The 13,630-nt window shown below is 37.2% G+C and overlaps 1 protein-coding gene and 1 long non-coding RNA gene across 6 annotated transcripts in view; one reads left to right on the top strand and one right to left on the bottom strand.

Annotated features, from left to right (window-relative positions):
* TTC3 (tetratricopeptide repeat domain 3) overlaps positions 1–13,630 on the bottom strand; it is a 65,039-nt gene that overhangs the window by 37,193 nt on the left and 14,216 nt on the right. For all 5 annotated transcript variants that reach the window (XM_086765312.1, XM_086765331.1, XM_086765323.1 and 2 more), the window contains exons 11-15: positions 11,044–11,098; positions 10,159–10,321; positions 9,998–10,046; positions 8,742–8,865; positions 5,371–5,425 (exon numbers count right to left, since the gene is read on the bottom strand). In XM_086765312.1, coding sequence (XP_086621438.1) covers positions 5,371–5,425; positions 8,742–8,865; positions 9,998–10,046; positions 10,159–10,321; positions 11,044–11,098 — 446 coding nt within the window. The remainder of the gene's footprint in view (positions 1–5,370; positions 5,426–8,741; positions 8,866–9,997; positions 10,047–10,158; positions 10,322–11,043; positions 11,099–13,630) is intronic.
* LOC147602256 (uncharacterized) lies at positions 5,987–7,236 on the top strand. Its single transcript, XR_015260962.1, has 2 exons — positions 5,987–6,389; positions 6,571–7,236. It is a non-coding gene; the product is annotated as an uncharacterized LOC147602256 (long non-coding RNA).

Genomic DNA, 13,630 nt, shown 5'->3' with positions numbered 1-13,630 from the left:
ATAATAGATCAGTATGGAAGTTCGACTACAGAAATTTTACAAAGTCTGCTACTTCTAAAGTATTTTGCTAGAAGAATTCAGTTAAACCCTCTTTAATCTTAGAAATGTAAACATACGAGTTCAATCAAGATAAATGTCTCTGATTACAAAATAAAAATGTTTGATGATGTGGAAATACTGGATCACAAAGACAAGAAAGAATCTATCATGTGATAACGATTGATTTCTAACTCTGAAACTTAATGTCAAAGACAACACAAAACTTTACTATTACACTTTACAACATCAGAAATCTAACACTGTTGTTGATTAGTTACAGGGCTCTACAAGCTGAGTAAACAATTCATTAGTAACAAGGAAGAAGAAAGCATGTTTTAACACTTTATTGTAATTGGTCAAAACCAGGAAGCCATGCCACTAACTGCAAAATACTCTTTTAACTGTTTTTCAGGGATTTAAAACATAACATTAGGCAACTGAATATGCACATACATACTCATGATTAAGTCAAGAACTTTATAATTTTCAAGAATGTCAAGCTAGAACTTTGCAAGTGTTAATGACTCAACATGAACTGTGACTAAATCCACTTACGGGAGAGCTGCCTTCTAGTAACCAGATGATCACATAAGCAAAGTAAAAGCTGTATTTCTGGACTTGTTACACACTGTAAGTTGAAGGGGTACAGAGCAGCAGATTTCTTTTCTCATTAAACCTAATGGATTTTACAAGGCATATAGGGTGCTTTCCTCTGCCTCAGCTACCTGTTCCAAGAGGGGATAGTTCCAGCTATAAACTTTCAGAAACAGCTTAGGAGGTAACTGTAGCTTCCTGATATTGGACACAATCATACAGATAACACAGTCCAGCACCTAGATTCAAGCTATTCGAGCACTGGAACCCAAACATAAAGTACAGTGACCTATATCATTCAATATTGCTTGATTTATTATTACACTTATGCTGAACTACCATAAAATCAAATTTGAAAAAAGGAGTTATTAATTTCATATATAAAGTTTCAGTAACTATCTATGCTTAAAAATGTTTATTCTATGACCCTCAGAGAAGTATTTTACATTATTAGATACAAAATACTGAAAGATACTAATTGTGGAAAAATACAAACCTACCCATTTGAGTAATCTCACTCAAGCCAATGGGATGTCTCATGGACCTATCTCAAGTTAAATTGTATGCATCACATACAATTTCATGCTTTGTGCCACAACTAATTTCTCATTAAAAACTACTTAATGACATAAAATTTAAATTAATCAGAACAAAAGTCAAGCACCATGAAGACTGAACATGTTCAGAATTATTTCATTAATCATTTCTAGTAATTGTCACACAGCAGTGACAGGTGTCTGTTGAAATAGTTCACGTGCATTAAAAACTCCAAAGCTACATTAATAATCACGACAAATTCCTCATAATAGAGACATTTAAGTGATGGAAAATAATAATCCTTTCGAAGGCCAGAAAACACTTCAAGAATATCCTCATTTAACTATTCAGACGTAGACATCTATTACCTTTTCTTCAGTATACAGGTTTCCTTTTAAGGAATCAATATATCATTCAAAATAAAATCTTAACGAAGATAAAGAAATACAAGCCTTTACTCTCACCATCAAAAGAAGGAATTTAAGAGCACGATTTTTTCATTGAATAATTATAATTTTAAAAGGCATTCAACAAAAATTATTTCAGGAAAATTTTCTACGGAAACTACTCTCCCATATACCACTCAACTTAAAAAGATACTGCTTTCAGACTTTTAAAAAATACTTTTAAATAAAAGTAACAAGCAAATTCTGCTGAATTATAAATAAAATACTTAAGGGGATATATTAATCCAACAGCAAACGTGATTCACTTACCCCACAAACATTTTAATATATTAGTAGAAGTAGTATTGCTTTTGCTAGACATTCCCATTAGGAGCAAACAGAGATATTTAAAAGAAATGTACACATGCTCAAAAAAATAGTACATGCAGACAAAAACTGAAATTAAAAAGGACAGTAACTTTAAGATAAGATACAGTGGCATAAAGTTCCTTTACATTAAATCTCCTTCAAGTCTTAAGCCTTTGAGTGAACAAAGGCTAAGAAAAAGAAAGCCGTTCTTCCCCACCCACAGTAAACTTGTATCAGCTAGTCAGTCAGAACCTAACTCCTCCTTTCAAATCAAAGCCAAGTTAAATATTTTTCTTCCACATGATGACTGACATAATAAGGGAGAAAGGAGGAGCAAAGAACACAAAACGAAACATGGAATCAGCACAGGTTTTTTTTCAAAATTACTACATTCAGCACAACAATTCATAGTCCTATGATCTCTTTAGCCTAGAAAAATTTTCAGTTCTCTCCCATTATTCAGCCTTTCATTGTTCCTCTTCCCTCCTCAACTTCTCTAAAAATCAGCTGTCCTTCTGACACCCTGCCCCTTCACCAACATCAGCAGCGTAGACAGACTGCAGACACCCTGCCCTTGACCAGTATCAGCAGTGTAGACAGACTACCGACACCCCACTCCCTGACCAACAAGAACAACAAGATGCTGCCCACATTATACATGTAAAGTATGATTCTCTCAAATCCCACTACTGCTGGTGGAGCCAAGGGGCAGCACAACTCTTAAGCACATTCAAAATGCATTTGCATGATTTGGTCCTGCTGCCAGGTGAGCTGGACACCAAGTGTCCTTAGCAGTCCAGTGGAGCCAAGGCATCACTTATAATCCTGTGCTTGCTATCAGTGATTTGGCAGGTGGCCGTATGGGCATGTTGTTGCTGATCTTTTTCACTGTCTCGATAAAGCTCTGTTTTATAACATGTCATCAGAATCCATTACTTAGGTCCTCAGAAGGACCACACCTTCTCACTCAAGAAAACATTTGGATTCACTTAGTTGTAAAACTCCTTCAAAATTCCCTATAGCCTCCATGCATTTCTTGTTTTGCCCCTTCACAACATCTACATATGGTTCCTCAAAACTGATCTGTCTTCCAGAGCTTGACTTCCCCTTTCTAAAACCTTTCCCTGATTTATGCTTTCTGCAATAAGTTCCTTCAACACTTTATAGTTTCCTCTTTTCTTTTTTTATCCTATAACTAACATATTTTCAACGAATTTGTCTTGACTCTTCTTTTGCAACCTGTGGGACAATGACTGAGGGAGAAACTAGTTTCTCTAAGGTTCATCCTCATAGAAGAACTTCTTAGAGTAAAATGCAGTTGCTACTTCCAGGATGGAATGCAGTTGGCATGCTTGCTACAGCAGTTCCCTAGGCAACATACTCCGCTTCCCTTAGCATATTCTAAGACGAACAGAACGGAGGGTGGAGTGGAGTGAAGACACCTCAGCCAAACTCTGTTACACTCCCTGCAGGGATGGGACCTTCATGGTACCTGGTGGCTGATAAGCCATATAGTAGCTTTATAGCAGCTATAAACTGCATCACAGCTGTCAAACAAGAAGAATGTCAGTTGCTGAGCCAGTAACTGTGGCGAAATCGTATCCTTTAGACAAACCTTGCTCATTATAATCTCATGATAATACTAAAACATACCTGTATTTTAAAGGCTACTTGCCCCCAAAGTGAGACCAGTCCTCACTGAGCACCCTATATATATTTTACTCTACCTTTAAGAAATGAGGTGAGAGAATTTTACACCAATCAGTAATAAAAGAATGTATGATTAGAGTCACTCAAACTCCACCCTAATGTAAGAAGCAGCATAAAAGTAAACGTAGAAAACTAGGGAAGACTCCATCATAACTTCTGGGATCAGTCGACCGGCTGAATCTGCCTTCTCCCCCATAGGGATGCCTACTGGGTAAGAACACTATTCTGCGTGTGTCAAAATAACTAACCTAAGCTAGCTGTTATTAGTAATTACAGTTTGGTTATATATTGCTTTAAACTCATTCTTGCTGTCAGTGTACTATCACCATCAATCTTCAAACCTTATCCTATCATGAATCTATAATTTGTACAATAAAATTCACTTTGTGCAAATTCCAGAGACATTGAATAATTGAAATAATGGGGTTTGACTCAGTGGCACTGCCAACGTGGATCCCTAAATAGGTTAGTTGAATCACCCTCCGATTTGGTGGGCTGTCTGGTGGGTTTGGACAGACTGGTTAGTTGTAAGGGTCTTGTCTTCCTTGGGACACTGACAGACAAAGGGCTTGTTGGCAACCTCCCTCTTTATGTGACACAACCTTTCTCACATTTTCCATCTCCCAATAAATCCTTTAATTCTTCAAAACATTTGCATATGTACGAAGTCTACAAGAGCAAGATCACTTCTCCTACTGCTCATTTTAAAATAATATTTCATAATATGTGTTCACTGGCTTCCTAAAATCAATTTTTGAAGAGCATGCACTTTGGCATCTATTCAGCTAAGTAAGTATTTAAATTTGTGAAGTCCAAAGAACAGTACAACTGGGCACCAAGGACTTCAGACTGTTGCACAGTCAGGACTAGAAGGACCCACTGCCTTGGAGGTCACAACTTTAGAATACAGCATGAGCATGCAGCTGGTCCAGATGCAGCAGGAGTATTCCATACAAGCATTATAAGTAAGAACAATTTCTGAATTTGAGGGAAATATCTTATGCTTTCTTGCTTACAACAGGTTTAGCTGGCGATGCAAAAAAACCAAGCAAGATTTAGGAAAAAAATTTGCTTTGAAGATCAGAACTGCATGCATTTCACTTTCACCACAGTGCACTGTGGGAGTTCTCAGGGGTGGGAGTTCTCTCTATAAAAGGGTTGTTTGGGTTTTTTTTGTTTTTTTTTTTTTGTTTTTTTATTGTTTTTTTTTAATGAACTTGAAAAATAAATCACTCCAACTTATACCTCTTAAAGTTCGTAGCTAAAGATCCACTCTGACAAATATTTTGTAGCCTCCTTCCTCTATAACTGCAAGATTATTTTCTTAAGGATCTATACAGAGCTTTTAGCAATCACAAATAAATTATGAATATTGAAAGTACCCATACACTTCTCTTAAATTTAGATCCTTTTTAGATCCCATACCCGTCTCAGAAGGAGGGAAAGCATTTCTAGCCTGTGACTCAACATTCTACTTTTTACTTCCAGTTTCAATTCTGAATTCATCCGCGTAAAGGAGATTCAAACTACAAAAATCACAAAGGAAATACGACAAATACAGGAGAGAAGTATCTAAGCAACTGCATGCTAACAGGAAAAGAAGTGAAACATGGTAGTTTACTATCATGTAGTGATAGTTTGTGAAAATAACACTAGGTACACTTTTGCTTATTAGTAACGGCAACAGCAAGGAAAGAACCAACTCAGACTTGATAAACAGCAAAAACAAACTCACTTGGTGGAAACTCCAGAGACCAACCTTTGCTTTCTGTTCTTTGGATGTCAGTCACCTAATGACAAATACGTTAGTTTGGTGTTCCACAGATAACAAAAAACAAATAGATATTACTCACTAAATTTAAACAAAGAAAAAAATATGAAAATGATAAAATTTAAACAAAGAAACCACAACGATAAAATGGTATATTATGTCCTCAATCAAGAGATAAAGAAAAAAATCATTTAATTACTCAAAGTGTATTTCTGCACTTATACCTTTCCCCCCAAATTCATATTAATTTCTATTATCTGCTAGTCTGACAATTACTAGCCTTTTTTTTTGCTAGGATATTCATCCTAAAGGAAGACAAATTTACACAGACCTACATTATGAAGATTTTCGTAGCATAAAAGCAGATGAAAGTTTTCTTAAGATAGTAAAAAAATCCTTAGGCACTTGTGCATTCTACGGATTGCTTTTTCAACTAATTCTAACTTTCATTTCCTTCCCTTTGCCCCTGTACATTGGTTTCGTTTTCCCCACTAACGAGTCACCTGTTTTTGCTGCCCCGCCCTCCTGCAAAACCTGAAAGTTTTTTCGCATGTGCACGCTAAACTGTTTTAACCTTGCTCGTAGACTCACATTTTTTTATCAAGCTGTTTTCTATATTATATAGCTCATTTATAATATACTTTATAGGCTAAATTATAACAAGCAACTATTAATTAGCTTACAATAACAATACTAAAGATGATCTGAAAGAGGTACAAATGTTTCTTTAAATTAATAGTTAGTGTGAAATAGAAGAACAATCTGTAAGCAAACTGGAGGTTGATTATTAAATTTTTAATTCCATGCTGTTACAGCAGGACTGTCACAGTCTGCATGTGTCTAGCAAAGCAAAACACTCAGAAAAATTTGTGTACAGGAATGGTTTACAGGCTCCCCATGATAACGGACACAAGACTGGCAGTAAGACAGCAACAGCTGGGAAACTCCGCTGACATCCAGTGGCAAAACCCACTTAAAACAAGGTAAGCACCAACAAAATCCCCCAACTTTCCATTTTTTTGGGGGGTGTGTGTTTGTTTTTTTTTTTTTAAAGGAAGAAAAACATATGTACTGGTTTCGGCTGGGATAAAGTTAATTTTCCTCAGAGCAGCTTGTATGGTGCTGTGTTCTGGATCTGCAATTAAAACAGTGTTGATAACACAGGGATGTTTTAGCTGTTGCTGAGCAGTGCTTGCACAGCATCAAGGACTTTTCTGTTTCACACACCATCCTGCTAGCGAGCAATGTGGGGGTACACAAGAAGCTGGGAGGGGGCACAGTCAGGACAGCTGACCCCAACTGACCAAAAGGATACCCCAGACCACATGACATGGTGCACAGCAACAAAAGCTGGGGGACGAATAAGAAAGAGGGGAAGTTCTGACTTACGGCATGTGTCTTCCCAAGGAACCATTATGCATGACGAGGCTTTGCTTTCCTGGAAACGGCTAAACATCTGCCTCGAAGTAGTGAATTAATTACTTACTTTGCTTTGTTTGTGTGTGCAGCTTTTGCTTTGCCTGTTAAACTGTTTCTATCACAACCTATGAGTTTTCTCACTTCTACCCTTATGATTTTCTCCCCCATCCTGCTGAGGGGAGTGAGCAAGCAGTTGCGTGGGGCTGAGCTGCCTACCCAAGGTTAAACCACAACACCATAGTACAGCACTGCACCTTCAACAGTAAAATAACCTTTTGAAAGGTAGAATTAGAGGGTTTTGTTGGTGGATTTCCTTGGTCATCCTTCACTAACATGTACTCTTAGTTTAATTATCTTTCAGGAATAAAAATCAACCATGAAAAGAGAATAAAGTTTATTCTATTAAGCTTCTGTGATGGATGCATTTGACTCCTTGAGCAAACTAGTGGTAGTTTGGTTCAGGCTCCAAAGGAAGTAAAGGCCTAGGCTGTGACCAGGCCATGAACTTCTTTAATTCCAACCTGTTCTCTGAAAACCCACACAGGGACAGGGTGACATGGTGAGCTTTGATGTATGAGAGCTTGGAAACTGGAACACCGATCATGCGATTAACAAATAAATAGCAGATGGTTCTTCCAAAACTTATTTGTTCAAGGAACAAAGGAAGTTGTGGGTACAAAGAGTCACATGCTTACCTTTTCCATCGCATGTAATTTGACTATAAGCCAACCACTTTATTCCATAAATATATTGGCCTGAGTGAGCTTTTTTTGAGCTCTCCCTCCTAAGTATCTGGCAGCACAGCAGTGATCTCCCTCTGAGCTGGGATGCCTCTCAAAGTTACTCCTCGAGGATGTGAGACCCCTTACCATCTGCAGATCTTCAGTGAATAATCGATATTGCACATAACATTGTAGCACAGGGCATTAAGATTTTGCATTGGCAACACCGAACCATTATTGTATCCTCTGTGCAGCAGAGTAGTAAATTGAACCTTGCCATCAGACTTTGTTAACTCACTTTTACAACATCTTACTTCAGTAAAACAACTTTTGCTGCTACATTTGACAGTGGTTCTTTAAGCAGTCTAAATCTCCCCCACAACATCTTCACTTTCTCTTTTAAGCCTTCCTCACCAAAAAAGTTAATAAAAATAATCTAGTAAAATATTTGCATTGTAAACAGTCTTTTAAATTGACAGAATGAATCTAAAGAATTACAAAGGACTACTAAAATAACACAAGTCCATCTTGCTTTTTAGCATTATACACTTGTTTTAAACATACAAGCCAAACAGCTATTTGAAAACCACAAAACCACAGTTTTAAATAGAATCCAGCTAAGCATACTATTTAAGCAATGTTTTTCCCCATATTAAAAAAACCTGTTCACAGAGCATAAAAATAATTGTCTATAACCACATAAATATCTTAGCGTCACTGTATCAGTGCAAAGGCGCTCCAGTATAGCAAAAACCTTGTATATGAATTAGCTTTGTCTTAAGCATCTTCCACTGAACTCCATTACACCAGTACACACTAACCGAGTCCTCTCCTGAAGCCAAAGGAAGCCCACATCTGAATGCACATTTACAGACAAGACTGGACAGTCAATTAAATCAGACCTGACTTCATTCTCACTTTCACTAAGCCCGAAGAGACCCCTCTCCTCCTCATAACATACAGTCTCCACCTTCTCAATTCAAGCAACGCCCTCCCACCTCCTTTCAAATCTGAAGTTCTGAACATAGATTTGGTAGTTCAGTATTACAGGAAATGTACACTTGCCTGAGAAAGTATACAACTATTAAAACACAGTGGCTGCAAATTTTCAGCCACACCATTAAATAACACATTCCAGAACAATGAAAATTAACACACTGTTAGTCTTGTAATTCCAGCTGTAGCATAACTTACCCTGGTATCACGTTTTTGATGACAATGATAATCTTTAGAATCAGATTGCGCTCTTGTTCCGTCTTTTTCCATTTCTTTTTGTTCTTGAGAGATTATTAAATGAGATTCTGAAGAACTGCAGTCTCTGATACGTAAAAAGAGAGAACCCTAGTGCTTCCAATGTTGATGTCTTTTCTACATATTTAAGACGCATACCATACATGTATCATGAAAAAAAATGAAGATGAATACAAGAAGCTTACCCCTCATAGAAGTCTAATGTCGTAAGCATATTTAAAGGATTTGATCAGACATTTTTTACACCTTCAAATTGCACAGTCCAAGGCTATGCAAAAATATAACAACCAAAAAAGCAGTTTTCGATAAGAGTGACAGGAACTGAATTACTGTACATTTCTTTTTAAAAATAAATAAATAAATAATGGTAATTGGGGGGGGGGGACCAATCTTGCCCAAGCCTAGATTTTATTTGTGCAATATAGGAGTGAAACAAATGTAAGTTCCTCCAAAATTTCCAAGTTTACAAAAAAAGCTCTTTAGTAATTTGCTTATTGTACTGGTTTTGAATGACAGATATCATATCTCTACAAGTAGACCAATCAAAAAAAATAAAAAATATCTTTCAGAAAAATGTTTAAGATGAAAGTTACAGCATACATTGTAACTCAGCTGAAATCTGTGAATATGGAATCTCTCTTACTCTCTCTGAGCAAGGCAAAAGCATAGGATAGATGTGACAAAACCAAGTTCCTACAAATGAGGATACACATTCATTTTCACCATTGCCAAAATGCATTTCCTAGTTCCTCAAATCAGCTTAATCCTCTAGCAAACTTTATATAGCAAGTTAACACAAAAAAGTGTCCAGTGCAGTGTCCTTGCACTGACATTTTCAGGCATCAAATTTCCTCAACAGCAAAGTACTTCAAGTTGGGAGGACAAAAAAAAAAAAAAAAAAAAAAAACAAAAAATTTAACAGTTTCCTGTTATTGCCAACACAGGTAAAACTTTAAAATTTACTGCTGAAGGAAACTGCTGGAAGTGGAAGACATCTCAAGATAGGTTGCTTAGTTTCTAGAAGTCCTCTTTACTCCTAGGCTATACTCTCGTTGCAGTTCAGTAAGTTTATTCCTTCCCTTTTTATTTACTGATAGATAACAAAACTTAAGCAATATCTATGCTATGTATTACTTAAATCTTATACTCAGCATGGCTAATTAAAAAAAAAAAAGGTAGCAAACTTGACACTTGCTTACTTTTTCTCAAGAAGCAACTTGTTTGGTTTCTCTTTATGTTGTTTAATACCTATAGAAAATTATATAGGAAGAAAAAAAAAAATTAGCTAGTTTCAAATGAAAGTTACCAATGAGGGAATTTTGCTATGTTCGAGGTAGACCTTGAAATCAGAAAAGGTTACCGTTGATCTCTTCTAATGTCTTCTTTAACTTGTCATTTTGTTGAATAAGATCCTTAAGTCCATCAAGAATATTCTTGCATAGTTCCTGAGCTCTCTCATTAGCTTCCAAAGCCAGTTCGTGTTCCCCCAGTAATGACAGGGCCTTACAGAAGTGGTAGTGACCCTACATGGACATAAGTTTGAACTTCAAGTGTTCATTCACACAAATAAGAAAACAATTTACATCCAAAACAGCAGCAGTAGATGACACAAAGTAAAACTGTACATACTTAAAAGTTATCTACTCCACCAGTTTCAGGTCAAATGATGAATAATCAGTTTTCAACTACTTAGCACACTGAAACAGAAAGATAATTCACTGGGAGTAGCATCTGGCCTCTGTCTTTGGAAAAGAGCAAATTTGCTTTTTCCCCTAATCTCAACTAATACTTTACAATTTTGTAATTATCCCTTATTTACTCTTCTTTATGCACATGAATATTGGGAAATACACACATGAATATTGGGAAATACATGTTGGTCATTAATCAGGATTTTTTAATCGTAAGGACTACGTATATTCTTGTTAAAGCACTGTGATAACATAGCTATGCACAACAACGTAAGAAATGTTTTCTTCTGTCTTTATACATGCAGGATACCATGTAACAACACTTACAACCATGTAAAAATAACATTTTTAATATAAAAATACAAGCAAACTATGTACTTGGCTGACTGAATCAGAATTCTTAGTCCACAAGGTATTATGTTCATTCTACTATCTACTAAACGCAGAAGAGAACATCACATCTACCTGGCTCAAACCTGTAATTAAGACTGTCAGTCCTTATGTTGGTTTATAGTACCAACAAAAGACAATTTTGAAATGCATATGAAACTAACCTTTGGCCAATTAGGCTTCAAAATAGTGGCTCTTTTTCCATCAGCAAGAGCTCTCCTTAGAGAAAGGAGGGAAAAACAAGAGGTATTTATTATTTACACTTCAGAAAAATCTACAGACCAGATGCACAAGGCACTATAAAAATATAAAGCAAGTAAAAGAATAGTTCATTCACCTGTGTAAAGGTATGGTCAGATAAAACTTCTTGGCTGAAACTTACCTAGGTTAAAATGTTAGTCTCATCTATTTCACTCATCAGATATTTATTCCCTACCTACTAGGTTTTCCAGCATTTCTGCATATGTACCTGCCCCTTAACTGAGTTCTAACAAAATGTTCCTTTAAAAAGCAAATCCTAAATAAAAAAAAAAAGCCTGAATACCAAACCTACATATTTTAACAGAAATCATATTAGAGAGTAGTTACATAATCATAGCTAGAGGTTTGAGGGTACCAATATTAACTGCTGAGTACTGAAAGACACTAACCTCCAAAACTCCCAACAATTGAAACACGAAGAACATGCCCAACTGACTTTTTATATGCAAGATGTCACGGAATAACTGGAATGACAATTCTGGTCAGATGAGAAGAGAAGCAAACCATCCCTATGGCTACAGGAGAGAACACAGAGCAGCAGCAATGGCCTCTGCTGAAACCAAGGCTGCCCAAAGCAGGCAGTTATAAAGTTTATATACCTTTGTGATATACCACCCATTCTTCATAGAACTACAGCTGTGTGTCAGTAAGTTGGATGTAGCAAAATATAATAAAAAGCAGTCACATATGGATTACTTCAGATGAGGAAGCCTTACAAATAACTCACTCCTTCAATAGCTGGGTTGTGCTGACTCAGGGAGACCTTTAGAAAATGTCTGCAGCAAGACCCAACTTGAGAGGTCTGCAAAGGCCTGTAAGGCGTTAACTATTTTACCTCCACAAAGAGAAGGAATATGTAAAAAAATATTAATCTTATTTCACATGAAAGTGTTCATAAATTGCCTAGTCATTACCACTGGTTATTGTAACCATTACGGCAGGAAAGCTTGTACAGAGGCATCTGAAGGAGAAGAATGAGATGCTCTGTGGTAATGAAAGCTACATACTAAAGAAAAGCCTGAAAGAGAGAATTTCAAGACGAGCATGTTTTACGTAACAACATTCTTCAGAGATTTCAGGAAGAATTAATTCAGTGAAATGAAAGCAAGTTAGAACCAAAAAAATCCTCCCTCTCCCAAATCAAAGAAATCCTGAGTACTAATGGCAGAATTTAGAGATGTGGCAATACATTTTAAAAAACAAGTATTTTTAAAAAAAATCCCACAACAGAACTAGTAATTAGAATGGCAGCAATTGCACCATATTCATATTGTAAAGGAAGTAAACAGAAGGAAAAAAATGCTTGAGTAAAAGCTCAATAGCGGGGTACAGAACCTCAAGATACTAAGATATTAAAAAAGCAGCTGAAAAGGTTAGAAAAAAACGAAGCACGTGTCTCGTTCTCTAGTGTGTGCTGTCACGTTTTGTTTTCACCCACGCAGCCCTTCCTCCAGTGCCACCTTTCGACAGCCTGGTGCAACGCTAGGAAAGTTGCCCCCGAGCACCGTCAAAACATCACGACAGGAGGCTGAACTGCCCAGAAAAGTCCTGCCCATGGCCACGGCCTCTCACGAGGCTCTGAAAAAGGGAAGAATACATACGTTGCAGACAAAACCACAAACTCTCCAGCAGATGATAGGGAGAACACTATACAACTGTGTAGTCCCGTAACACAGTATTGCCGCTGCCAAGAGCGGGCCATAAGCTCTGTAATGAGTTTGCAAAGCCTCACGACCGAGACTTCTCGGTCTTGCTCAGCCTCATCTGCAGCTTGACCTGCCTGGAGTTTTCTCTTACTTGTTTCAACTGTGGCAGTAATTTCTCTAATTTATTTGGTATCTACAGCTATTTTTTTTCTACTTTTTTAAATCTTTGTGTGGTACAACCATAGATTTAGATAGAAAAACTGCTTGTCACTGCTCTCTAAGCTGAATAAGGTATTTATGACTCCAAAATGACGATGTCCTGTAAAGAAATACAAGCCTGATATGACAGCAGAGGCCTTGAGAAGTGGAGAGACAGCATGCAACATAAAGGAATACAGGCAAGAAACAAGAAGAGATGGGGCACAAGCTTAGCACTGGAGACCCCACAGCTATAAACAATTCTCCCATGCTCAGTTAAAGACAGGCCAGACTTGGATCTGGACAAATTCTAGAAGTAACAAAGAAACAGTATCTAACATTCCTAAAAGGCCCTATGTATAGTAAACTCAGATGTAACAGGGTGCTGCAGACCAGGAAAGAGAGAGCAAAGGTGTAATAGCACATTAGCAAACACAAAAGTGACCCCAAGTGGATCCCAGAGTGAGGAAGAAGAACCCATCAGCAGGAACATCGCTTTCCTCCTGAAGCAGGACTCCACATGCTGACAGCTCTCTAACCCCACTGCTACAGCCATGAAACTGCCAACTTTAGTACCCGGAGGAGCAGTGGAGGGAAAAGCATAAAACCAGGAAAATGGGCAGAAACTAGGAATCACATGGGTACC

Source organism: Chlamydotis macqueenii, chromosome 1 (assembly GCF_036417535.1).
Source record: "Chlamydotis macqueenii isolate bChlMac1 chromosome 1, bChlMac1.mat, whole genome shotgun sequence".
In the NCBI taxonomy this organism is placed as follows: domain Eukaryota; kingdom Metazoa; phylum Chordata; class Aves; order Otidiformes; family Otididae; genus Chlamydotis; species Chlamydotis macqueenii.
Note: the sequence above shows the minus strand (reverse complement) of the source record. Positions and strands in the feature narration are given on the sequence as shown.